General features: G+C 39.6%; 2 protein-coding genes across 2 annotated transcripts in view; both read left to right on the top strand.

Annotated features, from left to right (window-relative positions):
- The window catches only part of LOC128860423 (chondroadherin-like protein), an 83,243-nt gene extending 71,024 nt beyond the window's left edge, over positions 1-12,219 (top strand). Inside the window, exon 2 of the mRNA XM_054097949.1 lies at positions 10,349-12,219. Coding sequence (XP_053953924.1) covers positions 10,522-12,219 — 1,698 coding nt within the window. The 5' untranslated portion in view covers positions 10,349-10,521. The remainder of the gene's footprint in view (positions 1-10,348) is intronic.
- A 204-nt stretch (positions 12,220-12,423) lies between these two features.
- On the top strand, positions 12,424-13,246 carry LOC128860424 (type-2 histone deacetylase 1-like). Its single transcript, XM_054097950.1, has one exon. The coding sequence runs from the start codon at positions 12,424-12,426 to the stop codon at positions 13,093-13,095; it is 672 nt and encodes a 223-aa protein (XP_053953925.1). The 3' UTR covers positions 13,096-13,246.
- Positions 13,247-20,072: the final 6,826 nt, after the last annotated feature.

The following is a 20,072-nucleotide window of genomic DNA, read 5'->3' as shown; positions in this document are numbered from 1 at the left end:
GATAGCTTGTTCCTCTCTTAAGCGGTCGCAATAAAACATGACGTGTTTTGCGTTTTCGTCAATATTCGGGCAGTTTGGACAGAAAGGGCTGTCTGCCAGCTTAAAACGGTGCAGGTATTCCTGAAAACAGCCATGTCCGCTAAGCAACTGCGAAAGGTGATAGTCGGTGTCTCCGTGTTTTCTCATTAACCACTCATCAACACGCGGTATGAGTTTATAGGTCCAACGTCCGCTTTGTGAGTCATCCCACCGCGGCTGCCACCGGCCTCTTGTCAGCAGTCGCTCCGCTGATTTTTCTCCTGGTGTGGGGCGCGCTCCTTGTCCGTTATAGAACCGAAACATTTCATCTGGCAAGAGGTTTAGAGGTAACTTTCAAGCAATTACGCAGATTGCATCATCAGACACCGTTCTATACGCGCAAGCTACACGCAGCGCGCCTTGCTTGTATGTCTGGGTGACTTCCCGTAGATTAGACTTTTTGGCCCCCGCCCAGATAGGTGCTGCTTAAAGAATTATGTCAGCAACAAATGAAAGTAGTCGTCTGCGATTTCCCTGGGGCCCTCCTATATTAGGGAGAAGTCGCGTCAGGGCACCATTGACAGAAGCCGCCTTGGAACTTACATTTATTAAATGCTGGCTGAAACAGAGTCTTGTGTCTATCCAGACCCCAAGATATTTGATCGCCTTTTTCGAGATTATACGGTGTGTACCTATGTTCAGCTCAAACGACTTTCGCCCTCCAGCACTTAATAAAGGGTGTTTTTTTTAGAGGTTTAGGTTTTCAAGATGAAATAAAACGGATATAATAGGAATATGAATAAGTTCGTGCGGTTTTTTTCGAAATTTGAAACTTTATTGACGTAAAATGGTTACAAATTTAATATTCAAAATATTGTCCATCGCTTACTACTACTTTTTCCCATCTTTCTGGCAATTCACGGATTCCCTTTGTGAAAAATTCGGTCGGTTTTGCCGCAATCCACGAATCGATCCATTTTTTGACTTCATCGTAATTACGGAAGTGCTGGTCAGCCAGGCCATGTTGCATCGATCGGAAGAGATAGTAATCGGATGGCGCAAGGTCTGGACTATACGGCGGGTGGGGTAGGACATCCCATTTGAGCGTTTCTAAGTATGTTTTGACCACTTGTGCAACATGTGGCCGAGCATTGTCATGTTGCAAAATAACTTTGTCGTGTCTATCGGCGTATTGCGGCCGTTTTTCTCGCAGTGCTCGGCTCAAACGCATCAATTGTCGTCGGTAGACATCCCCCGTAATCGTTTCATTCGGTTTCAGTAGCTCATAATACACAACACCCAGCTGGTCCCACCAGATACACAGCATAACCTTCAGGCCATGAATATTCTGCGCCGACGTCGATGTTGAAGCATGGCCAGGGTATCCATACGTTGCCCGACGTTTTGGATTGTCGTAATGGACCCACTTTTCATCGCCAGTCACAATTCGATGCAAAACACCCTTTCTTTTGTGCCGTTGAAGCAGTTGTTCGCATGCCATAAAACGGCGTTCAACGTCTCTTGGCTTCAATTCATACGGCACCCAATGGCCTACCTTTCGGATCATTCCCATGGCTTTTAAACGTTTGGAAATGGTTGATTGATCAACTCCCAAAGTTTTTGCAACCTCTTCTTGCGTTTGAGCCGGATCTTGATCGAGCAATTCCTCCAATTCGGTATCCATGAACTTTGGCGGCGCACCCTCGCGTTCTTCGTCTTCCAAGCCAAAATCACCACTTTTAAAGCGTGCAAACCACTTCTGGCACGTTCGCTCAGATAGAGCATGCTCACCATAAACTTCCACCAAGATACGATGACTTTCGGCTGCTTTTTTCTTCATATTAAAATAATGAAGAAGAATTCCCCGCAAAAACACATTATTTGGCACGAAATTCGACATTTTCAAGTGTGGTAAAAATATTGTTGTTTACGCTTCAAATAAAAAACGTATACTGACGTTTGTGCCTTACGACAGTAGCTCTCCAATGAATGTTTGGAAATGTGGATCGATGGAATAATAATCAAGTTACGCCATCTGTTGTAAAACCGCACGAACTTATTCATAGTCCTATTAATTTAATGTTATAGCCAAGAATTTAGCTTTATTATAAAGATAAGGGTTTGCCATTATGTTTTAAAAATGATTTCGGGCAAGTGGCCGCCTCGGCTGGCTCGAATAAATTCCAGCCGAGAGGCCCAATTTTCGACCACTTTTTGCTGCAATTGGGGCCGTATGTCAGCAATAACGCGCCGAATATTCTCTTCCAAGACGTTAATCGTCTCGGGCTTATCTGCGTAGACAAGCGACTTCACATAGCTCCACAAGAAATAGTCCAGCGGTGTTATATCGCACGATCTTGGAGGCCACGCCACAGGTCCACGGCGCGAGATAATGCGCTCACCAAAAGATTCTTTCAATAAATCGATTGTTGCGTTGGCTGTATGGCATGTAGCGCCGTCTTGTTGGAACCAAAGGTCGTCCACATCAACATCGTCCAATTCAGGCACGAAAAAGTCATTAATCATGGCTCTATAGCGCTCTCCATTGACTGTAACATTATGGCCGGCTTCATTTTTAAAGAAATATGGACCAATGATTCCCTCTGCCCATAGAGCACACCAAACAGTGACTTTTTGAGGATGTAACGGCGTCTCAGCAATGGCTTGTGGATTACGTTCACTCCAAATGCGACAATTTTGCTTATTGACATACCCATTCAACCAAAAGTGAGCTTCATCGCTGAACAAAATTTTCTTGTGAAAATCGGGATCGGTGGCCATCTCGTTTTGGGCCCATTCACCGAACGTGCGATGCGCTTGATGGTCGTTCGGCTTCAATTCTTGCACGAGTTGGATTTTGTAAGCCCGTAAACCAAGATCCTTCCGCAAAATCTTCCGTAAAGTGGATGGGCACATCTCCAATTGCTGCGCGCGATAGCGGTTGGACTCATTCGGGTCTTCTTCGATACTCTGCTCCACAGCAGCAATAGCGTCTTCGGTGCGCACTGTACGACGTCTCTGAGGATGCGTATTATGCACTAGAGCAAACGTGGTGCGAAACCCATCCATGGTTAATCGAATTAGTGACTCTGATGGACGATTATGTCGACCGAATATTGGACGCAGCGCGCGATGCGTCGCGCGAACCGAACCATTATTTTCGTAATAAATTTGCACGATTTGCAAACGTTGTTCAGGTGTAAGTCTATTCATTATGAAATGGCAAACCAAACTGAGCATAAATCAAGTGACAGCTGTCAAAAAGACCATCTACGAAAAAAGTAGTGCCAACTTGAAAACGTAACCTCTAAAAAAAACACCCTTTACATGATGTTCCACAAAGTTGGTTCCAGCACTGATCCTTGTCGTATATATATATGGTTGTATACAAGTATACTATAGCAGACCGGTTATCTTCTTTCGCAAAAAGGAATTCCTTCAATGTAAAATAATTTTAAATTTATTCTTTACGCTTTTCCATAAACCTACTATTTTTGTAAAAACCTTGATTATTATCCATATATGTACCTACATATATATTTGTACGCTGCTACATTGTTATGAAAATTTCCGGTTCACCCAAAGCACTTCCATTTTTTACTTACTTTTCACGCTAGCAAACATTTCCCCTTACGCCCCTCCTCGCCTGCCATTTGCACTATGGCTCCATTTCAAAAACAAAAATACAAAAGGAAAACAAAAAATTAACTTTATTTCCCCCTCTCTCTGCCACTCTTTCTGACCTTTTTTTGGTGCGTATGACAATAACAAAGCCTTGAGGCCTACTTAGATTGTTTTTACCATCACATTTTCCACACAACTTTTTCTTTGTTATCTATTGTTGGTGCGATGTTCACTGCTTGTTTGCTTAATATGATGCTCCCTTATTTTATCATCGCTCAGTTGTGACTAACGCCTATAAGCACTACGAGGTGTGAGTAACTGGCAGTAAGTTGGTAATATTTTGCCAAGCAATTTACAAGCAAAATGCCACATGAATTCCACAATTTTCCACAATTCGTCATTCGGTCTGTCTTTTATCTATTCCTTTTTCATGCGCTCGCCTACCTCTACCACAAAAAGCCACACATCATTTTGCTTGTGGGTTATGGTGTGCCATAAAAAATGTTTGAACTGTTGTGAAGGGTTCTATCACAGCAATTGGCTGGCATACAACGGGAAAGGAGGGAAGCAGCAAGACAATGGAATTGAGCGCACGAACGAACAAATGTAAGAGCTGACAGGAAAGAGATGTAAGTAAATGGTAAGAAGATAGGCGTTTGACTGACGGGTTGGCAAGCACGCAGGCAGGCAGGCACACAGGCGCACTGACAGTCAAGCTGCCAAGCTAAAGAAAGGTGGCTTAGCGGCGTCATTTTAAAATGTAAACTGATATGAGGAAAATTTCTTCCTTCCGGTAAATGGTCATATAAATTTGCATAGCATTCATGTATGACTAAAGGTGTTTGTATGCGTGTCCCTTACATATCTTTTTGCACACAGAATATGTTGCCTACGAATGGCTGCCAAATGCTCAATGTATCTACGTCCAACAAGTTGGTTATGGCAAATGTATGATAATGACGGTTTTTTTGCGGTCAGACCGCAGAGACTGATTGCGCTGCAGCTCGTAAATACACACTCTTCCACATGCATAAAAAAGTGAATATGAGGAGGTCGTTTTGTTATGAATACATTAATACGCTGATATATATATATATCTATATGGCTTTGTGTGTGTGTGCCTCCGATATGGAGGCCACAATGCTCTTGGGTGTTTATGTAATGTATTTACATAATAAAAAGAAAAGTAAAATATTATTCGCATAAAAGCAAGAAAACCAAAATAAAAACACAAAAAAAAAACAAACAAAAAGATTGGGTTATGACAGCATACCGCATTCACAAGCAGTAAACAAAAGTAACTGCAGCAACAAATTTCAAGCAGCAAAACGCCTTAAGGAGCTGGGTGCGTCAGCGGCGAACATACACTTGGCTGATATGTAGGCAGACAACAGAGCGGCATAAAGACAGGAAGGCATACAGGCCGGAAGGATGCCATCAGTTTAAAATATCCATTTACGCACATACTTACTCATAAAAGATTAATATTTTCTTAGCGCTTAAGGGTCGCTCCAATGTTCAACAGAACGACCGACCCTACAACGCACGATCCCACTGAAAAAGGATCTGTGAACAGCAATTTGTGCACTCTTTGTTTTCTTCTTTAGCCTTAAATGCAACGCCTTAATGGAAAAGGCTCATGTAACGGGAAAAGCGTGAAGGCGGATTCCGATGCGAAAATACACAGAAAATTTAAATTACTCATTCGCCGTGGACTATGAATACGAATACAGCGAACGTTTGATGTACATACATATGTGTATGGATGTATGTGCTTATTTACTGCTCGTTGTGAAGCATGAAAAATCGGAAATTGCTGAACTCCGGTGTGGCATTATAGCAGGGTGGAAAGAAAATGAGGACGTCATAAATTTTTTTCAAGGTGGGGAATATTTGAAATAGTTTGAAAACCTCTTTTTAGCTGCATGTAGAGGTAAATGCGATTTATTTCAATTAAAGAAAATTAAAATAAACAAAAACCGAAAACTCTAATTTTTTTTTATACTTTCCTAGTTGCCTACCAGCTAAATCCGATTTATATGCAGTCTGCCTAATGAAAGCGTGACCAGCAAATTGCAAACTTAAAGTTCTGCCACAGGAAACGAGAAACTTAATGATAGGGCATTTCTTTTTCGCAAAAAAAAATATCTCTCGCCTAGAACCGAACTGGTCAAATAATTTTTAAATTATATCGGTCAGATTTCTATTAGAGAGACTGTAAATTAGAAAAAAATGACAAATTTAAAACAAATTAGAAATAAAACCAAAAAAGAAAGAAAATTCCAAGTTTTCAAAAAATCTTTTTTCAGCTGCCCATACAAATTCGTATCGGCCGCCGTAGCCGAATGGGTTGGTGCGTGATTACCATTCGGAATTCACAGAGAGAACGTTGGTTCGATCGAATCTCGGTGAAACACCAAAATTAAGAAAAACATTTTTTTATTAGCGGCCGCCCCTTGGCAGGCAATGACAAACCTCCGAGTGTATTTCTGCCATGAAAAAGCTGCTCATAAAAATATCTGCCGTTCGGAGTCGGTTTGTAAATGTAGGTCCCTCCATTTGTGGAACAACATCAAGACGCACACCGGAAATAAGAGGAGGAGGTCGGCCTAACACCCGAAAAAAGTGTACGCGCCAATTATATATATATATATATTAGGGGTGGGACTATTCGAATAAAAATTATTCGAATAATAAAATCTTTTATTCGAGAGGTATTCGTAATTCGAATAATATTTATTCGAATTTTTTATTCGTTTATTCGAATAATGCTATTCGAATACCTCACTATATATAGTAAACTATTCGAATAGTGAGGTATTCGAATAGTAAGGTATTCGAATAATGAACTATTCGAATTATTTGAAACGAATATTATTATTCGTTTTATTCGAATAATGTTTATTCGAATATTATTCGAAATAATCCCACCCCTAATATATATATATAAATACAAATTAGATTTATTTAAAAAAATCTGCTTATCTTCTTCTTCTTTCACAGCACTACAACGCGTGGTGCGTCAAGGCTTCCTACACAATGTTCCTTTAAAATCGTCGAACTTAAACTTTTGCCTCGTAGTTACGTAGTACCAAACCCTGGAGATCGTTTTCCACTGCGTCTATCTATCGGTTCCTCGGTCTGCCAACCTGCTTTCCTGTCATGGCTTTCTTCACGGCACGGCCGGCAGGAATACAGCAAACATGACCTAACCAAAAATCTTTCTTAAAATTTTTCGTTTCATACTACCATTCAGCGCATAGTCAGCACCTTTAAGAGTACATTCCTCACATCCATACGTTAAGATTGGTCGGAAAAGGGTCTTGTACATACATAGTTTGCTTAATAGCTTTAGACAAGAGCTGGGACTTGAACAAGTTAAGGTGGGCCCAATACGTTTTGTTTGCGGCGTTGATGCGATCACGGACTGCAGAAGTTGAGTACCGTTACATGCGAACACAACTCCCAAAATACTAAAAAAATGCTGTATTGCTTCAAAAGTGTAAGCTCCCACATGAAAATTTTGCACGCCTATAGGCCACCTTGACTTCAACGAATTTTTGGTTTTGCTCTCGTTTCCAAACAGCCCAATGCCGTTCGCAATTTTGTTAATTTTTAAAAAAGGTTTCTTTTGAATCGTTCATATTCCTCGAGCGAATAGCGATGCCATCTGCGTAAGTACATATATGGGTTGTTTTAAATAAGAAGGCACCACCTTTGGTGACTTCTTTTACGACAAAGTGTAGCATCAAATTACCTTGTTTTACACCTGTTTCAATAGAGAAAGAATCTGTGCGCTTCACTTGAATGATCTCTTTTGCTTTTGTATTTGTGGGCGTTGCGATAACGAGCTTTATTAGTTTGACTGGTATTCCAAGATTTAGCAGTACAGGGTGAATCCTATCTCTTTTAACACTGTCGAATGCTTGTTTAAAATCAACGAAAAGTCAGTGAACATCTGGCTCGTATTCGTAATGTTTTCCAAGCATGTGGCTAAGAACAAAGCCTTGGTCGATTGTTGATTTTACTCTACAAAATCCGCATTGGTAGTCATCAATAATGCCTTCTGCATATTTGTTGATTCGTTCATAGAGAACATTTATAAATAGCTTCGAAGCCGTGCTAAGCAGCGATTTGCCACGATCTGTCTGTCTGGATAAATTCAATTTATTTTGAGTTTTTGAAGATATCAAATCTTTTTAGAGATTGGAATTTTTGAAGAATAATTAACACGTTGGCTGCCACGTATCACCGGTGATCACAAAAAAAAACCTCCCCCAGGTGCCAAGTATCACCGGTGATCACAAAAAAAATTTACCCCCAGGTGCCAAGCAAAAAAAGTCATGTTCCCGTTTGAATTTTAACGAGATATTTTTACCAGGAATAAAAGTCACGCTCCTGACGCGTATGAGCATGTTTTTGTGCTGTGTTCACTGGTGACCACTTGCCGTTTTTTAAAACGATTCTTATTTTTTTTTGAAATGTGATCACCGGTGATCACATTTCGAACAAGTAAATCAAAATAAATCAGTATTAAACTTGAGTTCATAGCGAGCAGTTGGTTGCAAATTACAGTGAAAAATAGTGAAGTGAAGTTGTGAAGTTATGAATTCCGAGGAAATACGTGATGCGTTGAATTCAATGGAAAATTCCAGTGTTAGTGGAGAGGATTTTAGTCCAGATGAAGATGAGTACATCCCAGATTCAGGCAGTGATACAAGGAGTGATGACAGTATTGATGAAGACCTCGATGTTAGTGCTACAAATGTTAATAATACTGCTGATGAAGAACAGACGGAAACTACGACAGCATGGACCTCGCCTGCTACCGGAGAGACTTTGAAAAATTTCGAAGAATTTACCAATCCACCCCAGGTTTTGCAATATGATGCCGGTACGCCATTTCAATATTAACGAAAGTTTTTGACCGATGAGATATTGGATATTATTGTTGAAGAGGCAAATAGGAATGCAAACTCTCAAGTAACTGGCATCGGTACTCGCAGCAGCAGTAGGATGATGTGGGAAGATACTGATCGCCAGGAGATCATGGAGTTTCTGGCCATAGTCATGTTTATGGGAATGGTAAAATACCCTGCAAAAACCGACTATTGGAAACCAAGCACATTGTTCAAAAACGCATTCGTCCCACAAGTTATGGCTCGTAACCGGTTCCAGATCTTGCTCAAATTCATTCACTTCGCAGATAATGCCCAGTCCTCTGAAATAGTGTCAAAAACTTATAAAATGCAAATATCCTGATTTTCGTCAAAGCATTATCCTTTTCATGAGTGGAAAAGATAGCGCTTCAATAGCGCGCTCACCTCCGCAGGGAAACACTTTTTAATAACGTCGACAGAAGCAACAAAGGATGGTAGGCGCAAGAGACATCGTTGCGGCATGTGCTATTCAGAATTAAAGACGACAAACTCGTCGTCAGTCGCCAGGAAGAAGGCCAAACTAGTGGCAACATACTGCACCCAATGTCGAGGGTCACCATACCTATGTCTTAAACATTTTCAACAACTGCATTAAAATTAAAAACAAAAAATATAGTTTTTTCTGTTTCCAGAATTGAATTGAAGTTTCTCATTTTTAATTTCGTATTATTTCAAAACTTTGTATTTTACTGTGAAATAAAATATTTTTTCTTTTAAAATAAACTTTCATTTTTCTGAAAACTCCTTCCGTTAGGGTCCCAGCCCCTAAAATCTAGGGGCCTAGGCGTGTATCACAGGTGATACATTGGCACCTGGGGGTAGTTTTTTGAAATGATCACCGGTGATACATTGGCACCTGGGGGTAGGTTTTTGAAATGATCACCAGTGATACATTGGCAGCCAACGTGTTAAAAAAATGTGGGTATATATTGATGTTTTTTTCATCAAAGTTTTAAACTTTTAGTCAGAATTTTTAGAAAAATTTCGAGTACGAAGCTTTCTAGCCTATTTAGTTTTGATATATTGTAAGATTGTGCCAGTTTAAAGAGTTTAAAATTTGCATAAATTAAAAAAATTATATAATTGGCGCGTACACTTCTGTTAGGGGTTTGGCCGAGCTCCTCTTATTATTTATGGCATGCGTCTTCCTGTTGTTCCACAAATGGAGGACCTACAGTTTCAAGCCGAATGGCAAATGGTGTTTTTTATGGGGAGTTTTCTCATGGCAGAAATACACGCGGAGGGCGACCGCTATTAGAAAAATGTTTTTATTAATTTTGCTTTCACCGAGATTCGAATCAACGTTCTCTCTGTGAATTCCGAATGGTAGTCACGCACCAACCCATTCGGCTACGGCGGCTGCCGAATAATAGAAGAATATTAAATAAATTAAAAAAAAAAATGTTTGCTTAAACTTATCTTTTCCAAAGCATGTGAAAAATGTCTTTGATTATAATTGAAACTTGAAGTTTTTCAAAAAACGTATAGGTGAGACCTCTAGAATGCAGATCAACTACATTTGAGCTCCAATAACTCATGGCGTGTTGTAAAAAGAGTTAAAATTTGTGCACAGTGTGACTAAAAAAAATTATTTAGTAATTCATTAAAATATGTGTTTATGTCATATTCTACAAGAGCCTACTCTAACGTAACCAAAGAAATTTTAAGTTTTATTTTGTATGCACATTTACCATTACCTTATTGTTTTTCTTTCAACTCCTTAGAAAACTTTCCACTAATTTCCCTTCTTCTATTTCTCATTTCAGTTTTCAACATCCTTCGAATGAAGTTTCGTAATAAGCGAAATCTAAGTCCAAGCACTTGACATTAGTCAAACGAGGAAGAGAACAGCTGATATTTCACTATAAAAATATAGCAATCAAGTCAGCTTAGCAAAAGCAAGATTAAAATCAAAATAAACAAAGAACCAACAACGAAAATGTATCCGAAGTTATTGCAAAATAAGCCAACAGGCGCAACAGTTTGCCCACGACAGCGGTTTCACACAAGCAGTAGAAGCATTCCCACCTCAATTTTACTCCTATGCAGTCTCATCGCACTCGTTGTGCTAATGACGCCCGCTTTCGCATTGGCAAACTGCCCGAGTAGCTGTCAGTGTGACGACGATACGTTAGTGGTGCGGTGCGGTGAAGGTACACTCGACGTCTTACCCATCACGCTGAATCCTTTCATACAGCGCCTAGTGATACAGAGCAACAAAATCAAAACCATCGATTCATCTCTACAATTTTATGCAGAGCTATTGTTTCTCGATCTCTCCTATAATGATTTGGTCACGTTGCCAATGCGTACATTCCAATTCCAGCGTAAGCTTCAAGAGCTGCATCTGAATCACAATAAAATCGGACAAATCAGCAATATGACCTTCGTGGGCTTGGCCGCACTAACTGTGCTCAATTTACGTGGCAATCTGTTAGCCGAACTCGAGCAAGGCACGTTTGCCAAAATGTCGAAATTAGAAGAATTAAATTTGGGACAGAATCGCATCAATCGCATCGACCCACGCGCCTTTGATGGGTTGTTGAATTTGCGCACGCTATATTTGGATGATAACACATTGACTACGGTACCGGCGCCCAGCATTTTCCAAGCGATGCCTAACTTAGCTGAGCTTTATTTGGGTACGAACTCTTTTACGTCCATACAAGGCAATGCTTTTATTGTTCTGAAGGGCTTGACGCGTTTGGATTTACGTGGTGCCGGGTTGCACAATATATCTGCCGAGGCTTTGAAAGGGTTGGAGGGCTTACGGTACTTGGATTTGGCTGATAATCGGCTACAGACTGTGCCCACCAATGCGCTGAGTCACTTAGAAAGATTGGAAGAACTATTACTGGGACAGAATGATTTTGAGGTGATTGGTAGTGGTGCCTTTACCGGTCTCAAGCAGTTGCGCAAGTTAGAGATAACGGGCGCTCAGCGATTACGCAGCGTGCAAAATGGCGCTTTCACTGCCAACACCAATCTCGAGCACTTGAATCTTTCGTCTAACAAAATGCTGCAAGAAGTGCAGGAGAATGCTTTGAGTGGCCTGCCACATCTGCGTCACGTCATACTCAAAGAAAATGATTTGCATACACTTGCTGAAGGACTCATTCCCTGGTCCGATCAGCAGACACTCGATCTCTCCGACAACCCCATTGTGTGTGATTGTCAAGTGCTGTGGCTACGCAATCTGCTTGTCTCGAAGAATTCGTCCACCGACAAGTTGATCGGCGTGATGTGCGCCTACCCGGAACCCATGCGCAAAGAACCGCTTTCGCATCTATCGCCAGCCATGCTTGGCTGTTCTCACAGCGACTCCAAGCAGCAAGCGCTAATCGTTGTAGTCGTGGTCGTAACTACCGCCACCATAACTGGCCTATCATTGCTCATTTACGGTTGCCGGCGACGCATACGTGAGACACTCAAAGGCGGTTGGGGCAATTCCGCGTTGGGTCGCAAGGAACGTGAATACCAAAAAACCTGCTCCGATGAGGAGTACATGACACGACAGCAGCACCCATGCAGTCTAAGCATACAGCCAACGGTCCCCTATACCAGCAATGGTGGTTATAACATCCATCAGACGCAGCCGTATATGGGCTCCAGGCCCATTCCCGTCACCGAGCTATAGCTAGAAGCACCACCCCCACCTCCACATCGAGGTTGGGGTACCTCGACGGCGACGGTGAATGCTAACAATACTTTGGCGCCCACAACAACAGCTTCGGTCGCCACAAACACCCTACAACAATTGCAAGTACCAAACGGTGTGCATACCAACGGCGTGCTACCTGCCGAACTACAATCGCCCTTCGTGCAACTCAGCCAAATACACATGATGACCAACAACAACACCAGTAACAGCAACTCGAACAACAAAATACCAAATGGCAAGCCGCCACCACCACCGCCACCACACGCACATGCACTCTCCTCGCTACCACGTTTCAGCAGCACACGCCGTGAGCCGTCAGCCAACGAACGCGCTGAAAGTTCACTCTCACACGAGCCACCTTGCAGCCAGCATCTTGCCAATCAGACTGGACAGCGCACGGCCACGGCTGATCGCTACATACGACTCACACAGGATCACTTCAATCACAATCACGGCCCACACGGCAGCATTGGCCGCAAACATGCCAACAACACACTGAGCGGCGAACGTTCACCACGTGAGAGTGAAAGCAATTATATACACAATAATTCACACTATTCACTACCGTTGGACCATGCATTGTCAGCCGCTACACCTACACCCACACCGACACCACCGCCACCAGCGTTGCCCATGCGCAATGGACAGATCATCAACAATAGCAACAATACTGCCGTACAGCGTGTGCCAGCATACAATAACAACAACTGCAGCAATGGTTATGCAACGATAGGCGGCGGTGGGAGTGGAATTGGAAGTGGAAGTGGCAATCATTTTGGTGGTTGTGGTGTGGCAATTGGAGTTGGAGGCAACAACAACAACAACAATGGTAGCTTAAGACGATATCACTGATATACGCTAAAGGGCGACTGGTGCGGCACAAGTCGCAGCGCCTACTACGAGAAATACGAACACGCCTACGAACATCCGGTTGCGGCGAACAGGAACAGTTTTGAGATGTGTACGTTTGTGAGGCCATAAAGAGAGGTAGTAGAGGGGAAAAGTGAAAATGAAAATAAATAGAAAAAGCACATTGATGGGAAATGATAAATAAATTAGAAGAAGCAGAGATAGGAAATGACTAAAAACCAGCTCACAATTGCAGTAAATGCACTAATGGGAAAGCAGAAATGATAGGGAAAGCAAGAATTCGAGTTTCTCTGACGCATAGCTTTGCACAGTTTTTAGTACGCGCTCGATTGAAAGCGCTAATTTTGAGGAGCAGGAATCGAGGAGTGAGGAAAAACACTGCAAGAGAAATATTAGAGGGACGAATATCCTATAAATTTAATTTTAAATCTATGCTAAAGCGTTCGTAAATTTGTCAGCTATTTTATTAACATTTATAAGGGGTGCCGTGTATTGCTTGAAAAGCAGGTCTTAAGGGGTAATACAAATCTAGTGGCCGAAATAATACCTAATTTTGAAAAAAAAAGGTAATGGAGTTTTTCTACAGAAGGTTTATTGCAGGGATGGGCGCTTGTGATTATGACTTCATTTCAATTACGATTGCTGCAATTGCAATACCTAATTTTTATACGATTACAGTTACTTGAATTATAATCATACATGTCACCATTATGAGTCAGCGCCGAGCTCTGATGTATTTAACATTTTTGAAGTATAAAAAAGTGTTTCTTCCTCTTTCCTTTTTCGACTTTCATGCAAAAAGGAGTTTTGAAAGTCACGTTTTCTCACTTTTTCATGGGCGTATAGTTTTTTCGTAAAGTCTATAGCTTAGAAAAATAAACGCAAAGGTTTTAAAGTGAAAGTAAAGTTTTGAAGTAAAGTCGAAGTTTTGGAAGCTCATAAAGGTCTTTAATAAATTTTTTTAGAAATGATAAAAATGGTACGATTTTGGAGTAGTAAATTGTATTAAAATATGATAGATTTTTGGACAAAAGAGTGAGTAGTGAACTGTATTAAAAAGGTTTATTTATGTACTGTTACAAAAAACCAGATATCACCAAATAAAAAATTTGCAACTAATTCAAATTTCAAATCATTCATAGATTAATCAAATAATCTAACAGCCTAGTTTGGCTTCGAGAAAACTACGTGTAAAGTTTTGAGAGCATTCACAAGCAGCTCCAATGACCTGCGGCAAAATTAAAAATTCACCTTTGCGAGAAATTATTTACACAATAGAACCAATTTGATATTATTTTCAAGACCCTGAACAATTGCTTAAATTAAAAATTTTTTTAAGATTTTTGCGAAACCCCAGAGTGGTGTTATACCTGGAAATAGTAGTCACTACAATCGCGTCAAGTCAAATTTTCACATTAGTGTGAGAGTAACAGTGTAACAGAAAAGCATACCATCAACTTTTTGCAAACTATTCTTTTGGGCAGCTCAAAAATAAAAATAAAAATACAAAAGCAGTTCTGAAATTGTTTTTTTAGATTATCGAAATGGATAAAACCACATCCAAGATCAAATATTTATTCACATATTTCCATAATAAAGGGTGAAACTTATTGTCATTTCTCTTTATTATGATAATATTGGTATGGTTCAATTACGTATGGAACAAAATATCCGCCAAATGGCCGCTGTGGCCTCGGCGGCACACCTCCATCCGATGGTCCAAATTTTCGATGACGCTGAGGCATAATTGAGGTTCTATGCCGTTAATGTGCCGAATCATCTCATCCTTTAGCTCATGAGTTGTTGCTGCTTTATCGACGTACACCTTTTCTTTCAACTAACCACAAAGAAAGGAGTCCAATGGTGTCAAATCACATGATCTAGGCGGCCAATTGACATCGTCGCGACGTGAGATTATTCGGCCATCGAATTTTCGCGCGAAAAAGGCCATTGTTTCGTTAGCTGTGTGACAAACGGCTCCGTTCTGTTAAAACCACATATCGTCCACATCCATATCTTCTAATTCGGGCCATAAAAAGTTTGTTATCATTTCACGATAGCGAACACTATTCACAGTAACTGCCTGACTGACCTCATTTTGGAAAAAATACGGCCCAATGATGCCGCTGGCCCATATACCGGACCAAAGAGTCACTCTTTGTGGGTGCATTGGTTTTTCGGTAATCACTCTTGGCTATTCATTCGCCCAAATGCGGCAACTCTGCTTATTGACGAATCCACTGAGGTGAAAATGTGCCTCATCACTGAATATGATTTTCTTCGAAAATTGGCCTTTCACTGTTGCCATTTCCTGCCACCATTCTGACCATTGACGATGCTTGAAATGGTGAAGAGGCTTTAGTTCTTGAGTCAATTGCACCTTGTAAGCGTCTAAATGCAAGTCTTTATGCATAATGTCCATCAACGACGAGCGTGAGAGGTGCAATTGTTGGGCACGACGACGAGTTGCGGTGGACGGCTCTTAAACCACACTATCGCGAACAGCAGCAATATTTTCTGCAGTACGAGCTGTATGAGCATGCACTAGTGTTTTTGCATCTCCTACAGATCCGGTTTGCTCAAACTTTTGCACAATTTTTCCGATTGTACGCACATTTGGACGATTAAATTGACCGAAAAATTCACGAAATGCGCGGTATGCACCCGATTTGAACGCCCGTTTTCATAATAAGCCCGAATAACTTTAATGCATTGATCGATTGTGTATCTTTCTATGGTTCAAGTTGGGATGGTTGGAAATTGAAAAATGTCAAACGAAGAGGAGAAAAAAACTTGACGTTTAGGTGTGGTTCACATTCTATATCGGCCCTTGAAATGTAATCACCCTTTATATTCTTTCTCTCTCTCTCTCTCTCTCTCTCTCTCTCTCTCTCTCCCTCTCTCTCTCTCTCTGTGTCTCTCTCTCTCTCTCCCTCCCTCTCTCTCTCTCTCTTATTCTCTCTCGGGTCTCTCCCTCTTTCTTTGTCTGCCTTGACAGTTCCCCTTCTGTTGTGCGTACTATGCTACGTGCCCTTTTTTGCCATTAAAACCTTTAAGACTTAAGACTGCACGACACTTACGAAACCTTGTGAACCAGCAAAAATGTGTTATAGCGGTATCAGTAGGCCATAATGCATATATGAGGGAACAAATTGGGTACACCGTATTGTGTATTCCACGCTACTGACAGCGCCTTTCGTGTGCCAGAATACCGTTAACAATATTGGGTAATAAGATTAGCTGTCAAATATTCGGCGCAAAATATTCCGGCATGCATTTTTTTCTGAGGTATCAGTTTTGTATTTGGGCTCACAAATAGCTGCTCTAAGCCGAACTTAATACTTAGTGTCGCAACCGGATTTTACTTAGGTGTTATCGTAAGCGTTATTGGCTTTATTACCGATTTCCGCAAACAAAAAAGTAGGCAACTATTTTCGTGATTAGTTTTCGTATTAAAAAACGTTAACATGTAATTGATTTTTTTTTTTCAAAAGCAGCTTTAGTTTATTATTATTATCATAATTTTTATTTGCTATGTATTTAAAATTTTGTATATGTATTAAGTAACTCTAAAGCAAAAACAAGAAACGATTCGAATTGCCGGCGTAGTGTATAAAGGTTGGCCTAGGAATGAGTGTCTGACAAAGACTTATTTACATATACACCCATGCATAATCGTTTATATTTATGTATATGTATATGTACTTGTATGTAAGCGCTGTAAATTTACTTGCAAACTCGGAAAAATACGTGTATTCAGCAAAAGCATTTTTTGTAAAAAAAACAAAAAAAAAACAAAACAATTTGTAAATTTTTTAAAGTTGTGCTAAATAATTATAATTTTAATTGGTTTTCATTTGTAAATAAATATAATTATAATGTAGTCAAAACGCATAATTGAAAAGCACAAACACCAACATACACACATACATACGTGCAAAAACTATGTAACTTATGAAAAAAAAAGAAAAAAAAAACGAAATTAATCGTCATATATTACAAAAATAGCAGCAATTAACTTTTCACTTTTTTCTTGCATTAAATTACACTGTGCAAGCTCAAAATTTGGGTACAATTTTTTGATAGTTGACCTAACTTAATTGAGGCCTTTTAAATTCTATGGCGTTCACTGTATTCGCAGATTCACTCCAGTTTTGGAAGTAACGGTATTTGAAAATTTTAGCCGCTGAGAGCTTCACATTGGAGCAATCAGTTCTCTGTGAGCTGCAAATATTTAAGTGTTTCCTTTTTGAAGGTCTTTAGCTACAAATGAGATTATATTTAAAAACAGTCAGGTGCAAAATTAAAGCAGAATAGCTTTAGAATTGGGGCAGTTATTTATAAAACGGTTCAAGCAAATTTGTTGATCAAAATATTAAAAAAAATTAAGACATATTAAGGAGGGAGCCTGCGTTAGAGGCTTCAAAAAATCGATTTTTTGGTGGTTTTCTTTTGGGAAGAAAAGAAATATTCGATTGAAACGAATATTTCAACAGTCTTTTCAAAATTTTTTCATTAAAATATATGTCATGTTATGCCCGGTACAAGCATTTTGCCGAGGCGCCTCGAGCGTGCGGCGGGAAAGATGCAAGTCGCAATTTTCATCTCAAACCAAAAACCCAAAAAAAATTTTATTTTAGTATAGTATAGCTTCTAGTTAAACCAAGAAAATTAAACAAAAAGTGAGAAATTCAACAATTTTTCGCTAATTAAAAAAAAAATTAATTTTTTTGGAAAAACAAATTCACTTTAGTTTGTTTAAAAAGTGGGTTAATCTTAACTTTCTTAAGGTTTTTTAGTTTCAACTAGAAGAGAATTTAATTCCGACTTCAATCAATGTAATCTCGTTTCGATAGGACGATTAACTTTTTCCCTATCTTTTCCGCCAATTAGGAAAAAATCGAAAAAAATAAAAAACCGAGAAATCGCGCGTCCAAGCGATCCGGCCGCTCGTATACCTGCTCGACGCTTGCTCACAATTTCTTCTGTAACTCCGAAGATATTTTGAATTTGCTTCTGAAATTTTGAGAACACATTCCTGGATAGTTTGGGAAGACATTTATGCAAAAACAAAAATCGACTTTTTGAAGCCTCTAAAGCAGGCTCCCCCCTTAAGATATATTGAATTTTTGTTAATTTTCATCGCATATTAAATACGCATTAACAGCCCAATTCCTACTCTAATACTTATTTCTTCATATTGGCTATTTATCAAGGCGAATCTATTAAGGGAGAACGCCACTGTGAAAATTAAAAAAAATTGATTTTTTTTTGCATAAATTGTTAATATAAATACTCAAAAAAATATGGTAACAATTTTAAAGCAAAATTCGCTTTATTCCCGATTCTATGTCCACTTAAGTGAGCGCCCGTCGGTTCGGCCCCGTAGCTCTTACGATACGTTGCTTTATTTAAAACGCGTTTTTCGAAACGACTTTTTTTTTATACGGTGGCAACGATTTCTTGAAGACTAACGAACCGATTTTAATTTTCTTTTTTTCAAAATTTTTGTTATCGCATTGGCTATCGTTGTACGTAGCCGATTGTCAAAATTTTGAAAATAACTTTTTTTTTGGGCCTGTTGAAAATCAAAAGAATTGTGAAAAACACACATCGAAATTCAAATCACCACCATTTTGTCAAAACCAAAAAAAAGGCTACGTACAACGATAGCCACTTTTGGGTACATTAATAAACTTTTGGGTTTTTGGCTTCAGATGATTATTCATTGCCGTATCGCTGCCACCAGATGAAGCCAGTTTTTGTTTATTCGTTACGTTTATTTACATAAATTTGTCAATTTCCAATATTTTTAATAAAAATTTACCCCAACATAGTCTAATACATATATAATAAATTGCCCTTTGTCCGATCTTCGAATAATCACTTCTACTTACAAAAAGAAAAAATCCAAAAAATCGACTATTTTTTGACCCTTCACAGTGGCGTTCCCCCTTAAAAGTGGCATCGGTAAATCAGCTGATTTGTTTTTTGTTTTCATCGTGGATGTCAGCCCAGAATGAATCAGGTGGAATTCATTCTTTGTTTTCTACCCATTTAATGAATGCGCCTTGCTATTTATCTCTATTTCTTTCCTTGATACATTTTCAAGATGTCAAATAGTTCAATATGTCAAAGCAGTTTTCATTTATAATAAATAATATTACAAGACACCTTTAATTTGAAATATTATTTATTTTAATTTACTGTTGACGATATTGCTTAACTTTAAATGAACAACGCAACAGATATACGCCGACCCAAGAATGATAGATAATTAGGTTTGGCTAATAATTATGGTGGAAAATAAACTTGTGAGGAGAACTTCGGCTACCACGTCACGGCAGAGATTCGACAGCCGAATTCTGTACGATCATTTCACCCGCACTCACACACTCGTCCAATCAGTCGTTCTTCAGAGGGCAACGAATTGACTTTGTGCTAAGTTTTTCCGTATACCATTAACACATTCTTGGTTTTTTCGTAAACAAACCGATTCATATGTAACTCCATCTACGTCAGCCCATCATTTGTTTTTGTCAAATCCGCTGAGAGCCGGCTAACGATTTAATATTGGCCACACCATTAAATATTTTCACCATGGAGTTATAACTGGAGTTGTTAAGGGTTTTTCAATAAAAGGTGTCATTTTGATATTGAAAGAAAAATGCTATTTTTCAATACAAATGATCGGATGTTTATTCCATTATAAAGAGGAAGGTATGCCGTTAATAGTGGAAAATAACATCAGCCAAATGACCACCCAGACCACGCTTCCACGACAATATCCTTCTCATGAAATTTTCCATAACCGAATTGCAAACTGGCTGCCCTATGTCCTCGATAGCCTCACGAATTCCATCTTTGAGGTCTTGAATCGGCCCTAGGCTATTGGCGTAGACCTTTTCTTTCACGTGGCCCAAAGAAAAAAGTCACAAGGTGTTACATCACAAGATCTC

Source organism: Anastrepha ludens, chromosome 4 (genome assembly GCF_028408465.1).
Source record: "Anastrepha ludens isolate Willacy chromosome 4, idAnaLude1.1, whole genome shotgun sequence".
NCBI lineage: Eukaryota > Metazoa > Arthropoda > Insecta > Diptera > Tephritidae > Anastrepha > Anastrepha ludens.
This window is presented reverse-complemented; position numbering and strand designations above follow the sequence as displayed.